General features: G+C 36.2%; 1 protein-coding gene across 7 annotated transcripts in view; it reads left to right on the top strand.

Annotated features, from left to right (window-relative positions):
- The window catches only part of l(2)gl (lethal (2) giant larvae), a 46926-nt gene that overhangs the window by 9953 nt on the left and 17104 nt on the right, over window positions 1-19869 (top strand). For all 7 annotated transcript variants that reach the window (XM_053751307.1, XM_053751308.1, XM_053751313.1 and 4 more), the window contains exons 3-4: window positions 18350-18527; window positions 19510-19756. In XM_053751307.1, the coding sequence (XP_053607282.1) occupies window positions 18350-18527; window positions 19510-19756 (425 nt within the window). The remainder of the gene's footprint in view (window positions 1-18349; window positions 18528-19509; window positions 19757-19869) is intronic.

The following is a 19869-nucleotide window of genomic DNA, read 5'->3' on the forward strand; positions in this document are numbered from 1 at the left end:
CAGATTAAACGCCGAATCTTACATTGGTGTCCTGCCAACCCTAATCCCGCCTTGTCCAATTTGACTGTATGACACGCTTGCGTCAAACATGGCGCAGTGCTCGTTACCGGGGGCAACCATCTTAACCCCTATTAGGCGATAGAATAGAGTGCCTCCCACAGTTTCCTTCTCCATACGCCAATTCGGGCTAACGATGACATGCGTATTTGGAGACCTAATTCAAATATACCTTTTACTTTTGAACTAGGGAGGCTATTTCCAATCCAACAAGCAAACATACATTACACTACTATTAAGACATTAAATTTATCAAGCCTATTTCCGAGTTAGAAAGAGACCAGGAATTTCCAATAGTTCTCTCTCGCTTCCTCTACATTCTCTAAAACTAAAATAGACTAATGATCTAATTTAGAATTAAAAGTGCAATGCACGCTCTCTGTAATCAATTTATGATTCCTAAAATGTCTGAATTTTGATATTCTTGGCTTGCAGTAAAATTGCTTATTTTATTTTCTTAATAAAACTGTCATACGTGTTCAAGAGCAAATATGTGCTCTCTTAAAATAAAGTTCATTGTCGATCTGTTGAATCAGAATTTAATATGTTTTCTTTGTGTGGATATTAGATGCCAGGAGTAGGACAAGCATGCGAATGTCTAAATATACATTTAGAACTAAAATAACTACTTGAATTTTTAAAATCTCCTCTATGCTTTAATAACTTGGCTACATAATGAATTTACATGTAATGTTTTCACAATTTATTTCCAAAAAAACCTGGTGATTTATTGGGTTTGCGCCAGATTTTTGGGAGTCTCTCACCTTTGCTTGCCTTATCTTCTTTCTATGTCTATTCTTATTATTCGAGGTCGGCCCAATTTGCCTTGTCTTCTGTGTGTTTATTTAGATCTACTTGTTAATTACAGTTAATATTTTGTGATATTTATTTTCTGCATGTTTAGCCATTTCCGCGAGTCTCGGAATCCGTCGCACGATAAGCGCAGGTTTAGAAGTTCATTGAACCGAAGCCGCTCCCTTGCTTAGATCTACTGTCGTCCTGCCTGTAATATATTAGCTGTTGCACGCGGCTTCGCCCATTACTTTTGTACTGTACATTACTTGTGTACCTAACTTCTATGTTTTTAATATAAATTACACCCTATTTTCTCTTATAATGGACTTCCAAAGGCTCGTTAAAACACCGAAATATACAAAAACGCAAATGAATATTGTGTTAACAACACAAACATAAATCTGTATCTGGTACATTGAAGCAAACATGTTTTCTGTTTTGCCTTTCAATGGATGTGTATGTATCTAGACCAGACTATCTAAACTATTGCTTTGTATAAGACTGTTTATAAGCACGTACTATTTTATTGTATGGTTGTATGTATATTTCATTTTGCTTTGAATCGTGATTATTTAAATATTTTTATTGCATACCACTTATGTAACAATGTAATTAGCACAATAGGATGACAAAGTGACGTCTCAACACGCAAAAAAAAAACTATATTTGTTCGACAGCTACATCAAATATAAAGTTGTTACAGAATTTTAGTTTTTTATGATGGTTGAGTTTGTTTTATAATTTCATACTTTTTGAAAATGGTATTTCCAACTTTAAATCTTAGGTATATTGATCTGTTGATCTTAACAATATCTAGATTATACGTATTCTTTGTCACCTACCCTATTGAAATTGAATACCAACACGTGAAATGGAATTTATCAATTGAATTATAAACCGAAAAAGTCACTGTTGCTTGTTGAAGATACAATTTTGTGCCTGGTAATTTATTTGAAAATCATTTGCACCATTTTAGGATTTTTTCCTAGAAATCCGTTTCTGAAATAGCTTGCCGTCTCTTTTTACTGTGTATTTATTGTTGGAATGATTAATAGACGTTAGACAGGTACATAGAGTACTAGTAGATCGTGGAGTCGGTGCTACGTTCTGTTTTCTTTGTGTGTTCGGACAATCACCTTTTCGAAGGTCGTACGAGCTCGATGTTACTAACGCATTTTATCCTTAAAATGTTGTGCCAAGGGATTTTTAGCTTGATAACCTTAAAAGTCTTGGAAATCTGATTTAAAATTTTAATATGCAATTTGAAACTTTTGTAGCCTAAAGAAAGTTCCTTTTGATAAATTGCAGACTTTTAAATTTTTCATTTCTTTGCGGGCTTTTGAAAAATGAAACGGCCGTGCCGCTTTTTTTTGCTCGACTTGGCGGCGGCATTGCCGTGCCCCCTGATGTCAACACTTTTTTTACATTTTTTTCCCAACAACTCTTTAAATTGATTAGCAAACAAGCAACTCTTTAAGTGCCATAAAACTAGGAAGGATATAAAATATCGGCAGACAAACTTCACGTGCTTGGTTCAATGCTCTGCCAAGTCATAAATGCGGCATTGATTTATTTATTTCTACTGCAACATATTTTGGCTAATGTTTACTTCTCTTGTTGTTATTCGTTCCAAACCTGGATCAACTGTAGGTACAACTTTTAAAAGGAAACCATATTACCAGGGTATCAGATATTAGCCAGAATTAGAAATACCACGCGTCCAATTCTAACTATGGCTCTTGTAATTTATAGTCAGTATGCAATCCTTATTAAGTGTTATTAGTCTGGATCAACAATAAATGCTGCACCCTCAGTTGCAATGGAAGCCATAGTACTAGGATATCAGAAATCACCAGGAATTAGAAACCCCGCGCGCCAGGTTCGACGCACTGCTGAGCCGTATCGATTCATGTTATTAGGATTGTCTGAATTGTGCAATATACCATCGCTTGCATCATCCCAGAATTCCAGCGTTTCGTAATATTCGTTGTGGTATTACAATCATTTGTTAAGCATAGTATTTTGATTTCGTATCTAAAAAGTCGAAAATCGTCATGTTCATTAATACATTGACATCGTCAACTAAATTTCTGTCTGCCTTAGGGCAGTTGGCTACTTTCTCAGATTTGCGTTAACATCAGCAGCAGATTTTCGGTCCTCCTCACGAACACGCAATGAAGAAAGTCACCTTAGCACCCCATTATACCGTAACTCGAGACGACAAGCGTCTTTTCCCCTTGTCTAAATTAATTTGCACACTTTACGACAGTTTTACGATGCTCACAGTTTCGGCTAAATGTCTGCCGTGTTGTGAGTCGTGTGTGCGGGTCGTTATGATTTTATTGCACCTTAGGCACTGAAAACCTTTGCCGTTTATACGTTCGCCTTGCGGAAAATCATCCAGAATGGCTGTCCATCTATGTCTGGCCACAGGCATGGTCAGGCATGGCATAGGTAGACAGAATGCACATAGAATTAGCTGGTTTGTAGGAAATTAACTTTCGATAAATTTGGTTGATAGGAAATTAACTTTCTATAAATAAGCCGAGCCGAGACGTTTTAATTTTATCAACTATACAATATTACCCAAACAAATCTAGATGTATAGTGATAACTTTTCATAACTGGTTTCAGAAAAGGAAATTTAGTCTAGTATGTTACGATTTTGTGAAGTTCTATTGTGTTAAGTGATACCTATATCTGTGAAAGTAAACTGAATCATTATTTTTGGGAAAAGAACGTTCATCATAGCGTTTTCATGTAAATGCACCTGTACTATCGGTTATCGAGATAGTACTATCGCTATCGCTTTTATCAGCTAGAAGCTGAAGTATTCCTAAAACAACCGTGGTGACATTACTTAATACCTAATAATTTTTAAATGTCGACATAGTTTTTAAATTACTTTATAGAATTCTTTGTATTTTTTCGGTACCGTATTGGATAGTATTATACGACTTCACATCTGGTACTCTGATTAAATCCAGTGCAAGGGATGTTTTTATATATTACAGCTATATTCATTAAGACTATTCTACGACTGTTCTACGCCTGTACAGAGTACATAGGACTGTTTTTGCTGCACGACATTTTGAAATTCTTAGCTGTATTGTTTATAATAAGGCTAATAAAATATTGAAAATGTACCCTTGCACAAAGCGTGTCATCAAATCTAAAATTAAAGAATGGCTTTTGACATTAAGTTATTCTGACACAGAAAATCTTTTACCTAATGAATTTCAAATAATAAATACATAAAATACATTAAAATACTAGACCCTGTATCAAATTACCAATAATAATTATTCAATTAACTACATATATACCTTAATTTAAACTAACAATTATAATAAACAATATACATTCACTCAAACACACTTTTCACATAAACTGTTACCACCAGGCGACAGAGAGCGTTATTTTTGTTATTGTAATAGATTTAAGTTTTTATACCTCAATTTACAGTAACAAACATTTTTTTATTATTAGTTAAGTTCTATTGCGATAACTTAAAATTAAAACACAGATTCGTCTAGCTTGGGAATTATGAAATTCATGTATTATATACATTATACTCCAGCACTATTACATAAATAACTTTAGTTATTTCATCTACCGGATCTTCCGTAATGCCTTCTGCAAATCAAGAAACAGGTTTATTCCTAGTGGTTCCTATTGATGGTGGATGGTTGAACGGTGGACCCGCTTAATAAACATTTATATTAAGTTTATGTATGTACCTAATGTCCTTTTGGTTGTCAATAAAATTTTTTTTAGTTTTGAGTTTTTTTGACTATTAGACGCTATTTAGGATTACTATCCCAAAACACGAGTGAAGCCCCGAGGCCTAGCCAGTTAAAAGATAACCGAAATACCAATAATAGCCACTCATAAAGAACAATGGCTTCGCTATACAATTGTTAGCTTATTGATTACTCGCACATCCTGCGCTAGGAAGGTCGATGAATTTTGAGATAGGAGGACTCAGACCGTTGCTCCCGAATTTCAAGGTTGGTTAAGGTCGTGCAGGTATGCGAAATGTGAACCTGGGTGGAGTCACTGGGTGGTGGGCAGCGGAATCTATAAACCAGGGGTCCGCGATTCTCATGCAATATAGTTCGATCATCAACTGTCTTAATTTTTTTAAGATTTTACAGTTTTTTGACTTTAGACTCTTCGAAAAATTATTAAATGAATTTCGAATGCCTGAGAGTCCGGCTTTTTTTTTCGTCTTTTTTCATCGGAATCTGGGACGTTGCGTATTTTAGATTGCTGTACCCAAGTAGTTAATAACAAGTAGTCCAATTGAAAGCATCCTTCGTCCAACCTTTTGCAACCTTGACTGACACAACGTTCTTTTATGTTGCAATCTGCGCGGAAAAAAGGAACTTTATGTTTTTTATCTTTCTCCCAGACCAATCTGGCAGTACTAGCGCAGGAGATTCAACATTAAAATGCACATGCACTGCCACGCCTCGCGTTCCGCTGGTTGGTATCGAGATCGCACTGCGTGCTCCATTTCCTCGCCGTTGCATAATTTATTCGCATACGAGAATCGATTTTCACTTTCGTGACAAATAGGCATTTTATCGATTACATCAAGTCAGAAGTATGGGACACCAGATTGTATGGCTCGATTGGGCACAGTTAATTTTGGAATTGACAAGTTTAAAAAATTACCTACACTATCAATATATACTACGAAAAACATCTTCTAATTTTGAAAATAGGTTTTGGACTTTCTTTATCTTTATTATGCGAGTAAATAACTCTAATACCTTTACTCTGATTACTATTAGTACCTTTCACCACATGCTTCTTGGAATAAGACTTAATTTAAAAATATATTTATATTAAAAAAATAGATACAAAGAACATCCATAAAAAATATCAGCAACAAGCTTCGCCAATACAAACAAGGAAAATATCGGCCAAATGCTTGGTAAATATCATTTTCTATTTGTATAATCAATATTCAGCAGTAAGTTTAAATACTTAACTTTTCTTCTCATTAAATATATGGATGAATGAATGAATCATTTCCTCCTTGAAAGCCTCACGTTGTTGCGTGATATGAATATTATATACGCGAGTTAATCACCGCTTGGTGTTGATCAGCGCAACATACGTCACAATGTTGGGAGATGATTTACATGTGCTTAGTAACTAGCCGTAGTCGTAGTTAGTCAAGACAATAAACCTAACATTCGATGACGACTTTGATCTTAAAAGAAAGCCTGCACGCACAGTTTAGTTGCCAATATCCAAAATGCTACCAAGCATTTTGGATATTGGCATTGATTTCCACTACTTTAAATCTCTTACGATTTGATATATATATTTCAGTAGTTGTAGAAAAGTTGCCTTCATGCTTTTACTTCGTTTCACTTGCAGTAAAACTCGACCTAATTCTCTGTGTGTTGAAGTAAAATGGCACGCTAAAATCAAAATGAATCAATATTATTATGACCCGAATCTTGGTAATAAAACAACCACTGAATTTTAAAGAATACTTCTTACACGAATATCAACATACCTGACGGTACCTGATACTTGATACCAGGTACTCGAAAGAGCCCAACGTTCTAAAGGTGTCTTACTTCAAACCGTGTCGTTTCCCCACTTCAGGTGTAGTTATGTACTAACAGTCCGGCAACTGTTTATACTTTAGACTATTCTTCAACAACACTCATTCATTACATACAATCCTGTTCTTGCTCCCCGTAATGGTAGACCAATCCTCCCAATTTTTGGATTCTTGGTTCTTCCAATTTTTGGAGCCTTTTTTTACAAGCAGGTATACTTTAGACTAAATATATTCCCTCGAACCAAAATTAGACATAAAATGGCTACAAGGCTTAACATACGAGGAAATAGAAGATCTTTTTCGGCCTATTATTTAAAATATATTTTCTATGTTCCAGTTGTGGCTCTGGTGGCGTTCATTTCAATCCCTACCTTAAGCCATCAATTTTACTAAGCTCATGTAAACTACGAAGACAGATAAAACATATGTCATCTCGATAATTAATTGAACGTACACCGTTAGCTCACAGTTCATTAACCATACATTGCATCTGTTGATTTAGTAACACCTTTATTGCATTCCAATAGAGCTGTTTTTAGTTCAGTATCGAAAAAGGTTCTTGAGGTACCTACATGTGGGATCAAAGCAAACGGTATCCGCCTCCTTGCCCCATAAGGTTTCGTCACATGTTAAAATATTGTATAGTCAACTGAATACTGAGTTAGTCTGCATGACCTCTATACGGTGGTATTATTATATATATAGCAGCGAATGTCGATTAGCTGTTTAATGTACTCCTTCGTTCAACTCGTTTCATCTAGTCTATTTAGGGTCAGGTGTCTTCGTATATTTGCGCCATAGGTGAGCTTGGTTTCCCGAATCTCTTTTTTTTCTCCTTGTTACCTTATGATATTGATAAGATTGGTTAACGACCACGTGTGAGCACATTGTTGAAGTTGTCGCCATGACCGAAACCGGTCGGACATCATCATTACTTTTTGGATTATGGTGTGCTTAAACTATGCAGCTGAATATCCTAAGGAATATTAATATATTATATATATTAATGTGGTTTTACATTTTATTGATATAGGTACTTTTGATATTAATGTGGGTAAATAAATGCATTTTATTGTAGGAAGTAAAACAACATCCGCCTTCACTACAAAAATTAATGAGTCATATTCCTGATACATACTGATGCTTTTGAAATGTGAAATATCAATTCTCCTTTTGTTTTATTCAGAATGTAAATAAATATATTAATTTAACCATTGACATTTTATTTTACCTAAATAACCTAAGAACCTACTTCTTTGTCTTCCAAATGTAATTCATTCGACCATAACCAAAAAATTAAAACAGGTTTTCCCGCAAAACATTAAAAGAAACTAAAAACTCAGTCAATGGAATTTGTACGACTAGGACACAAACTCAGAATGTCAATGGTGTCTGAGTCATAACCACAATCACCTGCTACAACCAGCTCCAATCGTGAATATCACAACATTGCCTTCCGACCGTTACATTGACGATTTCCTACGCTTCGATAGGAAAATTTACACTTTCTAACGAGAGGTGTATTTGAAACTGTTTTTACTGAGTTGTGTTTTTGATGATAGTCAAATATGTCAAATATGACTCATTCTGTTGTGATGTGGCACATAGTTGATGTTAATGATGGACGCGTTATCTTCGGAATTCTATTTGTTCGTTCAAAATGTCGTTTAAAAATAAACGTGATGTGTTTGTTTATTTTATAATAAGCTCTTTTGAAAGCTTTTAGAAGGCGAAGAAATCCGCCAAATGGCTAATCGTGGCCTTTGAGTTTCACAGAACTTGTCTCTGTCTACCCTTTAGGGGAAACCGTGTTTCAATATCTGTATCAATGAGGAAGACTTCAGTGGCCTCGAAAGTATAAGCAGGATCCTAGGCTTCGATGCCCCAGTCCTGATTATGCAAGGAAGCAACCGTGTAGTTAGTTTTTTATTTTATGTAAATTTGTGTTAGAGCAGAACAAATAAATAATTATCTATCTATCAACCGGGAACACACTACACTATTCATATCGGCATATTCATACAGTTGTTAAACGACCTTGATACAAGCGAAACAGCCACCAGCGTTGACAATGCAGTCAGGGTTGTCACAAAATATGAAAAACTTGATACTGTATAGATCTGTATTAATTAATTTGAATTATTAATTCGATTCGATTGTACAACTAAATTGGTCGGCCGGGTGCGGGATAAGTGTATTATATTAATAAGGTGTCAATTGTGGTGTATGGCGTATGGTAAACCTCATAAAACCAACGATACTCAATTTTAATCATATACAGCAAAATCTATTAATATAGACAGACACCATTATGACGTAATTGTGACTAATAGCCGTCGACTAATTAACATTTTGATTAACTCATTTATATGCCCAGCGCTATTCAGAGCGCGTTAATTTGATTTCCTCCGTGATATTATTGACTAAATCTGTACAGATAAACATGCGAAATCTTTATCGAGTATTTGATATGAACGGGATTGAGAGATCGATTACGGTCGATTCGTTGAAATTGAATATATGTTTCCTACAACATATATAATACACAGCCCTGTCTATTATACCCTAATCGGATTTTGTATCACTAATTCCGTTGTTCGATGAATATATCCCTATAGTTATATAATCAGATCATGCATGTTTCCTGAGTACCTAGCTAAAATTGGATTATTTGTTTTAGAAGCCCGCTACGTAGTGGGCTACTAGGTATATCAAAGAACTTGAAACGGGCCCAATGGGAGAAATCACAACCCAGGATCGACCAACCTGGCGCATAGGAACCAAATAATGGAAAGAGGCAAGCAAGGAAAAAGGAGAAGTGACTCATTAGCTAATTACATAATTTTTATATAAACAGTAATTAACAATAATTTTAACGGTAATTATAATTAAATACCTCTATTTGTATCGAGTGATTCAAACAAGCGCCACTCCTTTATTGGATGTGTACACGAGGCTTATAAGGGCCAGAGTTGATAACTAGATAAATTGCTGATTAGAACGATTAGTTAAGCCGACGATTAAGTTGTGTTAGTGCAAAATGCTATGAATTGTCAGATATTCTGGTTAGAGTTGCTTTTCACTCAAATAAAATTAACAAATGAGAATTAATGATAGACATCGTAGTAGTTGACGATTGAGTAGGCATTCAAAGACTGGACAGCTGGATAGCTGATAGGCAACAGCAGCTTTCCCAAAGAAGGCATAAGCACATCTTAAATAAAAACAATATAGTTTTATTTTTGCGTGAAACCTGGGCTCTCGTAAAATGGAACCGAAGAGAGACAAATACGTCTGTTTTTTTTTTTGGCGGTGAGCTAAGATTATGACAGTTCATCACAGAAGCTGGGAAGGCACTGCCTGCATCAGCGGAAAAATAAACTAAGTTAAAGCTTTTTGAGCGGCGATGAACGAGCCAGTGACATGTGCACTGAAGGTTGGCTTAGTTTCTTTAAGATTCCCTTGATTGAAGGGCAAGATTAAGGGCTTCTGAGATTTGATATCAGTAATACTACACGAGGAGATAAAATGTTCTTTTCTTCTTCTTCTTTTCGAGTGTGTTATTGCAAACACTGGTGTCTTATTTTGTCAGCACTCTAGACTACAGTCACAGGCAAGCGGTTTTCTAACCAACTTCCGGAGCTCAAAGCGCGGTCAGCCATTGTTGCACTGAGTGATGTATGGTACGTGATAACCCTACCACCCATTGGATCCTACATCGACCTCTATGTGGGGGTATTAACGGCGAATTTGCAATGAATTTAGATAGGTTAATGGATTGTTGGCTGTACGTGATCTCGTTGAGTTCCAAGGGATCTGCATTTGGGCATTGTTTGTATTCTTGAGCCGTTCCATTGCGATTGTTATAGCCTTATTTAGTAAGGTCATTACTCCATACTTGTCCATTTTAAAACTCTGGCCAAAGATTTGCCCAGAGCTAGATTTATTTATCATCTAGATTTTCTTGATACTACCAACATCGTATATTTCACAATATGTTAGTCTAATGATAATATTTTTGATTGTGATTTATAGAGTTAACAATAAAGTTGCTAATTTTCTTTCTAAAGTCCAACTATCAATAATAGTACGTTATTGTTATTGTTGGCAGTGACTGGCGCCGCGTCTGCGTGATTTCTTTTGTTGCGTTGACTTACGATCTTCATCGCTCCTCTTTGAATCTTGTACAAAATCATCAACAATGCAATTACAAAGATTTGAGTGCATATATTGTTGCCAATTGATCCAGATAGCTCATAAAGTGACGTCACTTGGCATCGGAAGCGGGTGACATCACTGCTCAGTACGTAGGCGCATAATGGGCTAAAATCACGTAATAGGTATTGTGACACGTAACTGATTGTGGAGAGTTCTATAGGGCCTTGTTCTCTGTTACCGTGGTTTTGTTTGAAATTGTTACAGTGATGATTTTTACTTTGAAATAAAAGTCAGTTCGTATAACTGCAGGTCAAGTTCTGCAATAGACTTCTAGCCATCAGCGAATTTGTAATACATTTCATTTCATTCTACGTGCTTTTAGTAGGATTTAAATATCTATTGGCGATAGGAAAGATATCTGGCTGTCTGCTTGGGTTATTATAACAAGTTATTATTGTTGCACAAAGGGCTCTAATGTGATGTGAATATAGTTTACGTATACGTGTATAATGAGCGAAGTTTGGTGGAAGAGATAGACAAGTTGGCAACTCATTCGAATCGATATACTTGAATTTTTATTCATATGTCCTGTCCAGAATTTTTTATGTATATATTCTGCAACTAACAAGAGAAACTAAATCACACATACATATAACTGGTATAGTCAGTGACCTATGACAAATCCGCAGACGCGTGTGGAATGTAAACACCCTAATTAGTCGGGTTCCGCACGTAGATCGAGTTCCTCTGTACCACTATGCATATGAATGGAAGCCGTATTTGCGGTTAATTACAACTTCATTACGTCGGATAGTCTACATCTAGTTAGTGGGCCCAGGGCTCCGACGGTTTATCACGGATCTTAAGGCATCATGAAGGTACCAAGAAAACATGAGACAAAAAGAGAAAGTTCTAAATCTGAGAACTGTTTGGGTATGGCCCCGAAATCTAGCTATTTTCGGTAATTGAATGAATCAGAAGCAAAGTCCCACATTCGCATTGACTCGCATAATGTAAGAAGGCTTACATATTTCGACATTATTAAATCTGTGCGTTCAACTTTTTTGTTTAGCGCTAAGTACAATAAACAAAATATCAAACCCAATTTCATTTCAAAGTCTCTTTTATTGCTGACTCTTCTTTATTCTTGATTGCGGTACACTGTCAATTGCATGTACAGCACTGCGCACTTTTTCAGTGCCACCAACTAGCACTTTGGAGGTACAATTAAAATTAAGTTTATAGTATAAGCAATTTCATTTTCATTAGTTATTGCGCTACATAAAACTGAATACATTCTGCAAAGTAACCAACCGACTTTATCTTTCTAGGCACTATAATTATGTACTACACTGGTACCTTCGCTCGACCCGCTGATATTAAACTAGAATTACGTGCAATATTGCTCTGTTTTTGTGTTTGCCTTGGATATAATTTCAAGGTTCAGTGTTCATAATGCTTATGATTCACTCTTGGACACACCCCCTTGGTTTTTGACGTACTCGTAGCTATCCTAAAATATGAACCGGTGATATTTACGGTTTTTCTATTCGGACAGGAGAATTTTTAAATCCTTCTCATGTTATGCATATATGTAGTATAAAAAACCGTTTTGCAAAATACTAGTCTATTTTGTGATAAAACAATAATAATAGCATCGTTCCCTTCTAGTAAAGTATTCGTACAACGAAATTCAACATTATGTACTTTATTACAAAATTCAACATTATGTACTTACTATATTTACTATAGTATTAGTACAAAATGTATCACACGTAGCTTAAAATAACGATTTAAATAAATCCATCAATTAATATTACAATGTTCTTCTTCATAGTCGTATTCCTCATGGCTGGGGGTCGTGGTCATTACGTGGAATTAAACACACACAACAACTTTCTTGACATTAGTAATGGAGTGGTTTGCCATTATCTTCTCCATTTCACACACAAGTTAATAATCAACCAGTGTGCAGGTTTCCTCACGATGTTTTCCTTCACCGGAAGCAAGTGGTGGTCGATCAAAACTACTATACATGAGTCAGATTGGTATACAAACTCATGTGGCACGAGTAGGATTAGAACCTGAGACTTTTCGATCCGTAGGCGGGCGTCTTAACCATTACACCACCACCGCTTCGATTGCAATGTTATCAATGCTTAAATAAATAATTACTATTGGGTATTTATTTAGGACAGGATCCATAGTAAATATTAAAAAAGATTTTCTTAGAATATGTTAGTAACTTATTTAAATAAACCCGGTTAAGTTCAGCAATAATAGAATATCAAATCTTAAATCTCCATAGCATAATTTAGTCCTACATTGGTACAAAACAGACCAGTTTTCCTAACGGAGTCCCTCCCTCGGTGCAGACGCACTGACGAAGTTACCCGTTAGACTGGCATCATCAATCATATCATAACCCAAGCCGATACCCAAAGATAACCTAGAAAGTGTACTGAACACTTTGCGATCCATCACGCCATCGTGGTTAACTCCGCTTTTGTCATAAACTTTTGTATATTGGTGACATTTTAGACAGTGCTTTAGTTGCTTCTGTGGTGGTTTCGGAGCGAAAGTCACGTCGCCTCCACACTGTTGTCCAAGTGTTGGATTCAACATACTTTGCGCGTTTTTCATTGAGGCAAATAAAAGCTCTCGTATAAATTACACAATGTTCACGCATTCGCGTCTGGGTTCGGCGACATTTTGGAGCCAGCATTAAACATAAAGTTTGCCAGCTTCTTCTGCACTGATTGTAAAAATTAAATAAGGTTGTAAGTATATAATAGGCATTCCTCTCATAGACGATATATTAGAAACCTATCACAACATAACTATACTTACCTCTTAACAATTATAACGTGGTCTTCGCGTTTCGCTACTCTTGTCTCTGATCTACCGCGTGAGGAATTAAGACGTCATACTATCTATATACTTTCGTGGTTCCGCCCTAGAATAGGACAACTCCATATCCTCTAGTTAATAGCGAGGCGACTAATAGACACATTGCTTTGGCAGTTGATAAGCATTTCAAAGGAAAGTTAACGTCTAGTTTGAGGAAATTTTCAAAAAATAAAATTCTTTTTACTAATCAAACTGGTTATCTTGTCCTACCGGTGCTCAACCGGTCCGACCCAAGTGCACTAGCACTGAGCTATATCAATCATAGACAAACAGCCGATCTCAAAAGATTATTAGACTAGAAAGTGTAAAGGCCCGTACACACACAGTTTATTTGTAATAAAATCAAACATCAATTAAAATAACAATTAAAATTAAAACAATTAAAATAACCGAAAATGCATAATAAAGACAGTAGAGAACATTCAGTTAAAAGATTTTTCTGTTTTTCATATAATGTATATTAGAGAATCTAATCATGGTAAACATACGCGAAATATTGGATAATATATTAGTAAATTGTATTATTAGATACGAGTATAACATGGTTTTGAAAATAGGTCATCAGTCACGGTAGTAAATTCAAGGAATGCATGCCATCATCAAACCGTAGGGCGGCGGCCGACCGCGAACTGTAATATTGTTTATGACATAATATTATTTATAGTGTTTTGTAATAAAGCACTAAATTGCTTGATCGAAGTTGCGGTCTGGTCTGACCTGGTCCTTAGAGTTTTTGTATTACCAAACCCAAATGAAACAAATGACAACATTTTATTTGATCAAAATGGAAATAAAAATTTTGTTTTTTTTTCACAACAATTTTGTTTGGAAATTGTTCTATTTCATATATACAGAACAATGTGAATATTTGTCTGATGTTTAACTAGCAACCCCGTATATTGACAAAATTGATTTGGATAAAGTATCTCAAAAATAGACTAAACTAGCGGCCAGTCTCGGCTTCGCTCGAGTAAAACTAGATATAAATATATAAAGGAATCCCATCCTTAGGAATTACACAAATCCATCCGGTAGTTTTTGAGTTTATCGCGTTCTTACAGACAGACACGACACTGCTTCTTTATGTAAAGATAGTTATCAAATCGTATCGTTGGGGCGAAGTGAAACCTCCACATAAATCCATCAGTCCACGACTGGTCCGAGGAATGCTTTTGGAAACCACTGCTATTGTATGCAACTTTCACGGCCCACCTAGCATAATGGCCTAAACTATGTGTATTCGACGATAGCAGGTAATTGTTGCTTCCAATTCTAATGGGGTCAATGGCCAAGATGCAGATCTCAAAATGTATTAACCGTATTACTGCCAACAATTCTTCTAGTCGATACATCGAGACAAGGACAGATACGATCATAAAATATTTTCCACATTAAAGGCATATAAATAAGTAGGTAGTGTTAGGAAAAAGTCTTGTGTCTGATGCATCGAAATAAAACAAACGATTGAGGAACATGCTGTATTCTCATGCCTCCAAGGGCCGGTCCTGTCCGCACAGCGATATTTCATCGCGCGGGTTATCTCTCGCACTTCTGTGACACATTGAATCTTATTAATTCCCTGTGTGAATAACCATTCACACAGGGAATAAAAAAAAATGCGAGGATAATTACGACGGTGTGAAATATCACAGTCCGGACAGGTCCGTAAACATTAATTAGATAGATGTTTTAGATGATATCCTTGTCTACAAAATTAAAGGTGTTTACTTGCAATATTCTTGCTTTTAAACCACAATGCACATCAATGAAAATATTGAACTAACTGTACAACTGTAAAACACGAAATTATGATAGATAAATAGGAAACGTCTCATACCAAAAAAGTTTTTCTCGCATGCGAGCCACTATCTTATAAAACACACCATAAATTCTTAATTACCTTCGTAATGACTCTTAAATAACCATTGCATAAACAATCTCCATAATGACTATTCATCATTTCGAGAAGGCGAATACGTTGTTTTACAATAAATCACAGATTTCTACCATGGATATTGTGTGCGATGCAAAATTCCCACGTTACAATACAGAGAATGACACATACCATATAATTACTGCTTTGTGCCTCTTCATAATAGTTTTCCCCTAAGTTTAAAGTGCATTAAGATTCAGCTAATTTGCTAGTGTATTATTATTGTCGCTACTTTTACTGTTGTAAATACTTATTTACATTTTAACTAAAATCAAAGGTCTCCTTATTTCGTTTAAAAAAATAATTTCTGTATTAATATGTAACGTTTTACGAGAAAACATCACATATTAATACATACCTTGTGGAAGGCAGTCGATTACGAGTATTATGCATATGCATAGGTGATAAAAAATGAGCAAGCAAAACGTACTTATCTACCAGTGAATGAATGATTTTTTATTTATTTAAGTAACAGAGACTCATTAATACAAAATAATTTAAATGTACTTTAAAATTTAAAATCATAGCGGCCATTTTTGCACCACTCCGCCCGAAATGGCACAATGTGTCAGTCAGAATGCTGTTGCCGCTCCCCCGCACCCTGCGCACCAGGGACGTATTATTGGGACCAGTACTACCTTTTCTTATGGAACGTCACATATAATTATAACACTAAAGTTATCTCGCGATTAAATACAGCATTGGCTCGCGATTAAATACAGTATTTTCATTTCAACTTAGGCTATCAGTGCGTCCTACTGGGCAGACATGAATACAAAGTGGAATCAGGTACTCCATAGTTTGTTAGGCAGACATTCGAAGTTGGTCTACCCAGTCACAGTATGCTCAGTAGAGTTAATCGTGCCGCGAGATAGCTGCTTAGAGAGTTTCTAGTTCATTTTCCATTTATGTTAGTTTTGCTAGAAATTGTAGTTGGACGATCACAACGATTATACGATGTCTTTAAGTATTTTAATCAGTTATTTCCATAGTGTCTTGCTTAAAAAAAACGGTTGTCTTAACGCGTTCTTAGTTCCCATTATTGTAAAGTTATATGGTAAGTCATTTTGTCATCAATATGAAAATGGAACTCCATAACCATAGTGCAGATTGTAAAACCAATCAAAAATCGAATCAGGTTTGTTGAGTCACACACAGCTTTTTGTAGGTGAAGGCATGTCTTGACAGCGGTTTGACCAACAGTCCGGCCAAAACAGAATTTTTTCAAATCGTCTTATTTCAGTTAGGGTTTTGATGATAGTGTTATATAATATTTAGTGGGCATAAGGGTGGAAAGCGATAACCGCACCCAATAGATATATAGTAACCTGTGTAACCAAGGGTGTCACGCGTTCGTTGTTTCCTAAGGTGTAATTACATTTTCTCTCACTTTTGTGCACTACTTATAATATGTAAAATGCAGTTTTACATATGTAAGTAGTGTAGTTTTTATATTTTAGGTAGTATGCCAATTTATGGATGCATTAAAGACATTTTATTTAAATCGGAACAACAATACAGTCACTGAACGGATCCATACAGACGATATTTCTACCTCCATTAGATAGAACTAAAGAAAAACTCCACTTTTGATTGTTCCGTTCAGACACCAATGTTCGTGACAGCGACCATTGTAGTAACAAAGGTGCTAAAGCGGCCACAAAAAACCTGTTTATCGCATAATTGTTACGTATTAGCGTCTTTTAGCGCGTTATCCTTACTTTGTAAATAGAGATGTACTTACATATGACTCATAAGGTTATTGTATAATCTTTCTGCAATCTAGATCAGATCATGCGGATGACAGTTGTCGCTATTTTTGGTCTAAGAACCGTGAGTTCATCTTTTGTCAAGCTTATTTAGACAACTAACGTGCCTCTTATGGTCACAATAATGGCACTTAGATTGGAAGTAGTATTCAAACCACGACTTAACTGGCGAGACTTTTTGAAAAATATCTGAACAACTAGCTACTCTACTACTTTTAAGTAGAGTTTCATAAAAGAAAGAGATCGCTCCACAAAAGGAGTCTCGCGGCAATAAGTGGAAGCATCATTTACAGATTGGCCACGTTGTTTTCGTCAGCGACTGCCGCTGTTTATGATTCTTTCGTGACACGGGCCCTATTAAAACCATTGCTATCTAATACTATTAAGTCAAAGTAAAGCTAGCTTTTTAATTCCGTCGTAACGTTGTGTAAATCAAAAATTAATGCGTCTTGTCTGAGAATGCTAGACGATTGTGCTATAATTATCAGCGCAACATTCGCAGACACCACCCCACACCCCTCACATTCACGCGGTTTCAATCACATAGATAAACACTCCCCCCTTTACCCCTCTCTGGCAAACATGCAATCCAGCCGATGCCATAATATCCAAACTTTATGGTCGCTATTTGGACAGCGCTTCCCAATCTGTATAAATATTAGTCCAACAGTTCAGAGCCGTTACAAGTTACAATCAGTAAATATGTCTGCTACACGCGTACTTGCGATATACGCATGTTTGTTTCTCAAGTATTTTGTGAGCATATCTGAGTGTTTTAGTGGAAATAAAGCTCGACTTACGAGGCTTATATTACGTTTCGTCTAACCACAGTTTAGACATTTACGATTTTGCTAAATACAGCTAAGTATTCTATTCAGTTAGTTACGTTAGTGCTTTAGATTTTTTTCTTACATTGTAGCCCATTTTCTAAAATCCTGTGATAAGGACCGATGTTTACGATTTTGGCGAACTTATGCCGCCAAATGCTAAATCAAGTTTGTTTATTTCGTACCTCTTCACGCTTTATCAACAGGATATTTTTCATGCCGGTGAAAACTACTGTTCTCGCGGAACATTCACAAAAACTAGTCATAAATATAAATAAATAATATAAAATTAATGTTTTTTTTTATTTCACAGACAGTACAGCACGGCTTCCCGCACAGAGCATCGGCGCTAGCATGGGACCCGCTCCTCAGACTGGCGGCCATCGGCACTGGTACGGGTGCCCTCAAAGTGTACGGCCGGCCCACAGTCGAGTTCTACGGCCAACACACCAACCCCGACTCGGCCGTCATACAAATACACTTCATTCCTGGTACGTATTCATACTATTAAGTCTCGCTCTCCTGGGCAAAGGCCTCCTCTGTCTGCTTCCTTAACTCTCGATCTAAGGCCAAGAGAAGCACTGGATTAGACACCACCTCATTCTCGGTCTACCTCTCCGCCGCCGATCCTCTAGCTAGTTTCCGCAACATCTCTGCACACGTGTCTAGCCCAAATCAATTTTAGTTTTGTCATGAATAAAAGTACACCTGAACCAGTCAGGCGGAGTTTTTAAAGAAAGTGTGTCATTTAACGAGAAATATACGCGAGTCTATAAGGGTTACCGCCGTTTCGTGGCAGTTAAAATGTAATAAATCTCGAGTGAATTACTGCTTCATATGCGCTAATTTTGCATATTTTTTTACCGACTAAAACAATAGAATGTTGACACATCTTTTGTTTTTAGAAACAAGAAGGAAAATGTTCGCTATAAAAGCAAGAAGTGGCCAAATATTACCACCAATTTCCTGGTAAAAGCCTTACACAATATCGCTATTATTAGGCTATATTCATAGATGTGTAGTGTAGTGAAATTCCGGCTGCCTCCCGGAAAAGCCGGAAGGACTTGTCAACGCCGTCATCAATCATGGTCGGAGTTATGTAGCTATGATTCAGTTACAGCGTGATACATGCTTTATTTATGTATGTATGACAATTTTAAGATAACAAGTCAATGTAATTTCTATATGTTTATAGAACATCCGTGACATTTCCTTATAAAATCAGATTTTATGTGTAGATATATTTATCTGCTGCCCTGATTATGCCTTGATTGATTATGTCTACTTGTCAAATGTTGTTATGAACTTTTATTTCTAAATTATTTATTTTTCGAGCGATTATTTGTTCATTTTCAGAACAAGATACTAAGGTAATTAAAAATTAATCAAATTCCGTTGAATCCCTGACTTTTTGTCTTGTAGGATGCAACTGGTTCTAATGTTTGTCATAAAAACTTAATCGTAACATTCCAGGCACCGGCCGACTAATCTCGCAATGCGACGACAACAGCCTCCACCTATGGGAGATCACAGACAAATCCCTAGTTGAACTCAAATCCCACACGTTCGAAGGCAAGAACAAGAAGATTTCGGCTATGTGCGTCGAGTCCTCAGGGAAGAACATGCTGTTAGGTACCGAGGGCGGGAATATTTACTCTTTAGATGTCAACGCCTTCACCGTCAGCGAAGATGTTATATACCAGGACTTGGTTATGCAGAAGTAAGTATTTGATTTAAGAATCAATTAAACACCAATTATTTTCTATCAGAAGGAATAAGTCCCTTCTGAACTAGGCATTGAACTGAACTGAACATAGGCTTTCCTATACCTTA

The sequence above is a fragment of the Plodia interpunctella genome, chromosome 11 (genome assembly GCF_027563975.2).
Source record: "Plodia interpunctella isolate USDA-ARS_2022_Savannah chromosome 11, ilPloInte3.2, whole genome shotgun sequence".
Lineage (NCBI taxonomy): Eukaryota > Metazoa > Arthropoda > Insecta > Lepidoptera > Pyralidae > Plodia > Plodia interpunctella.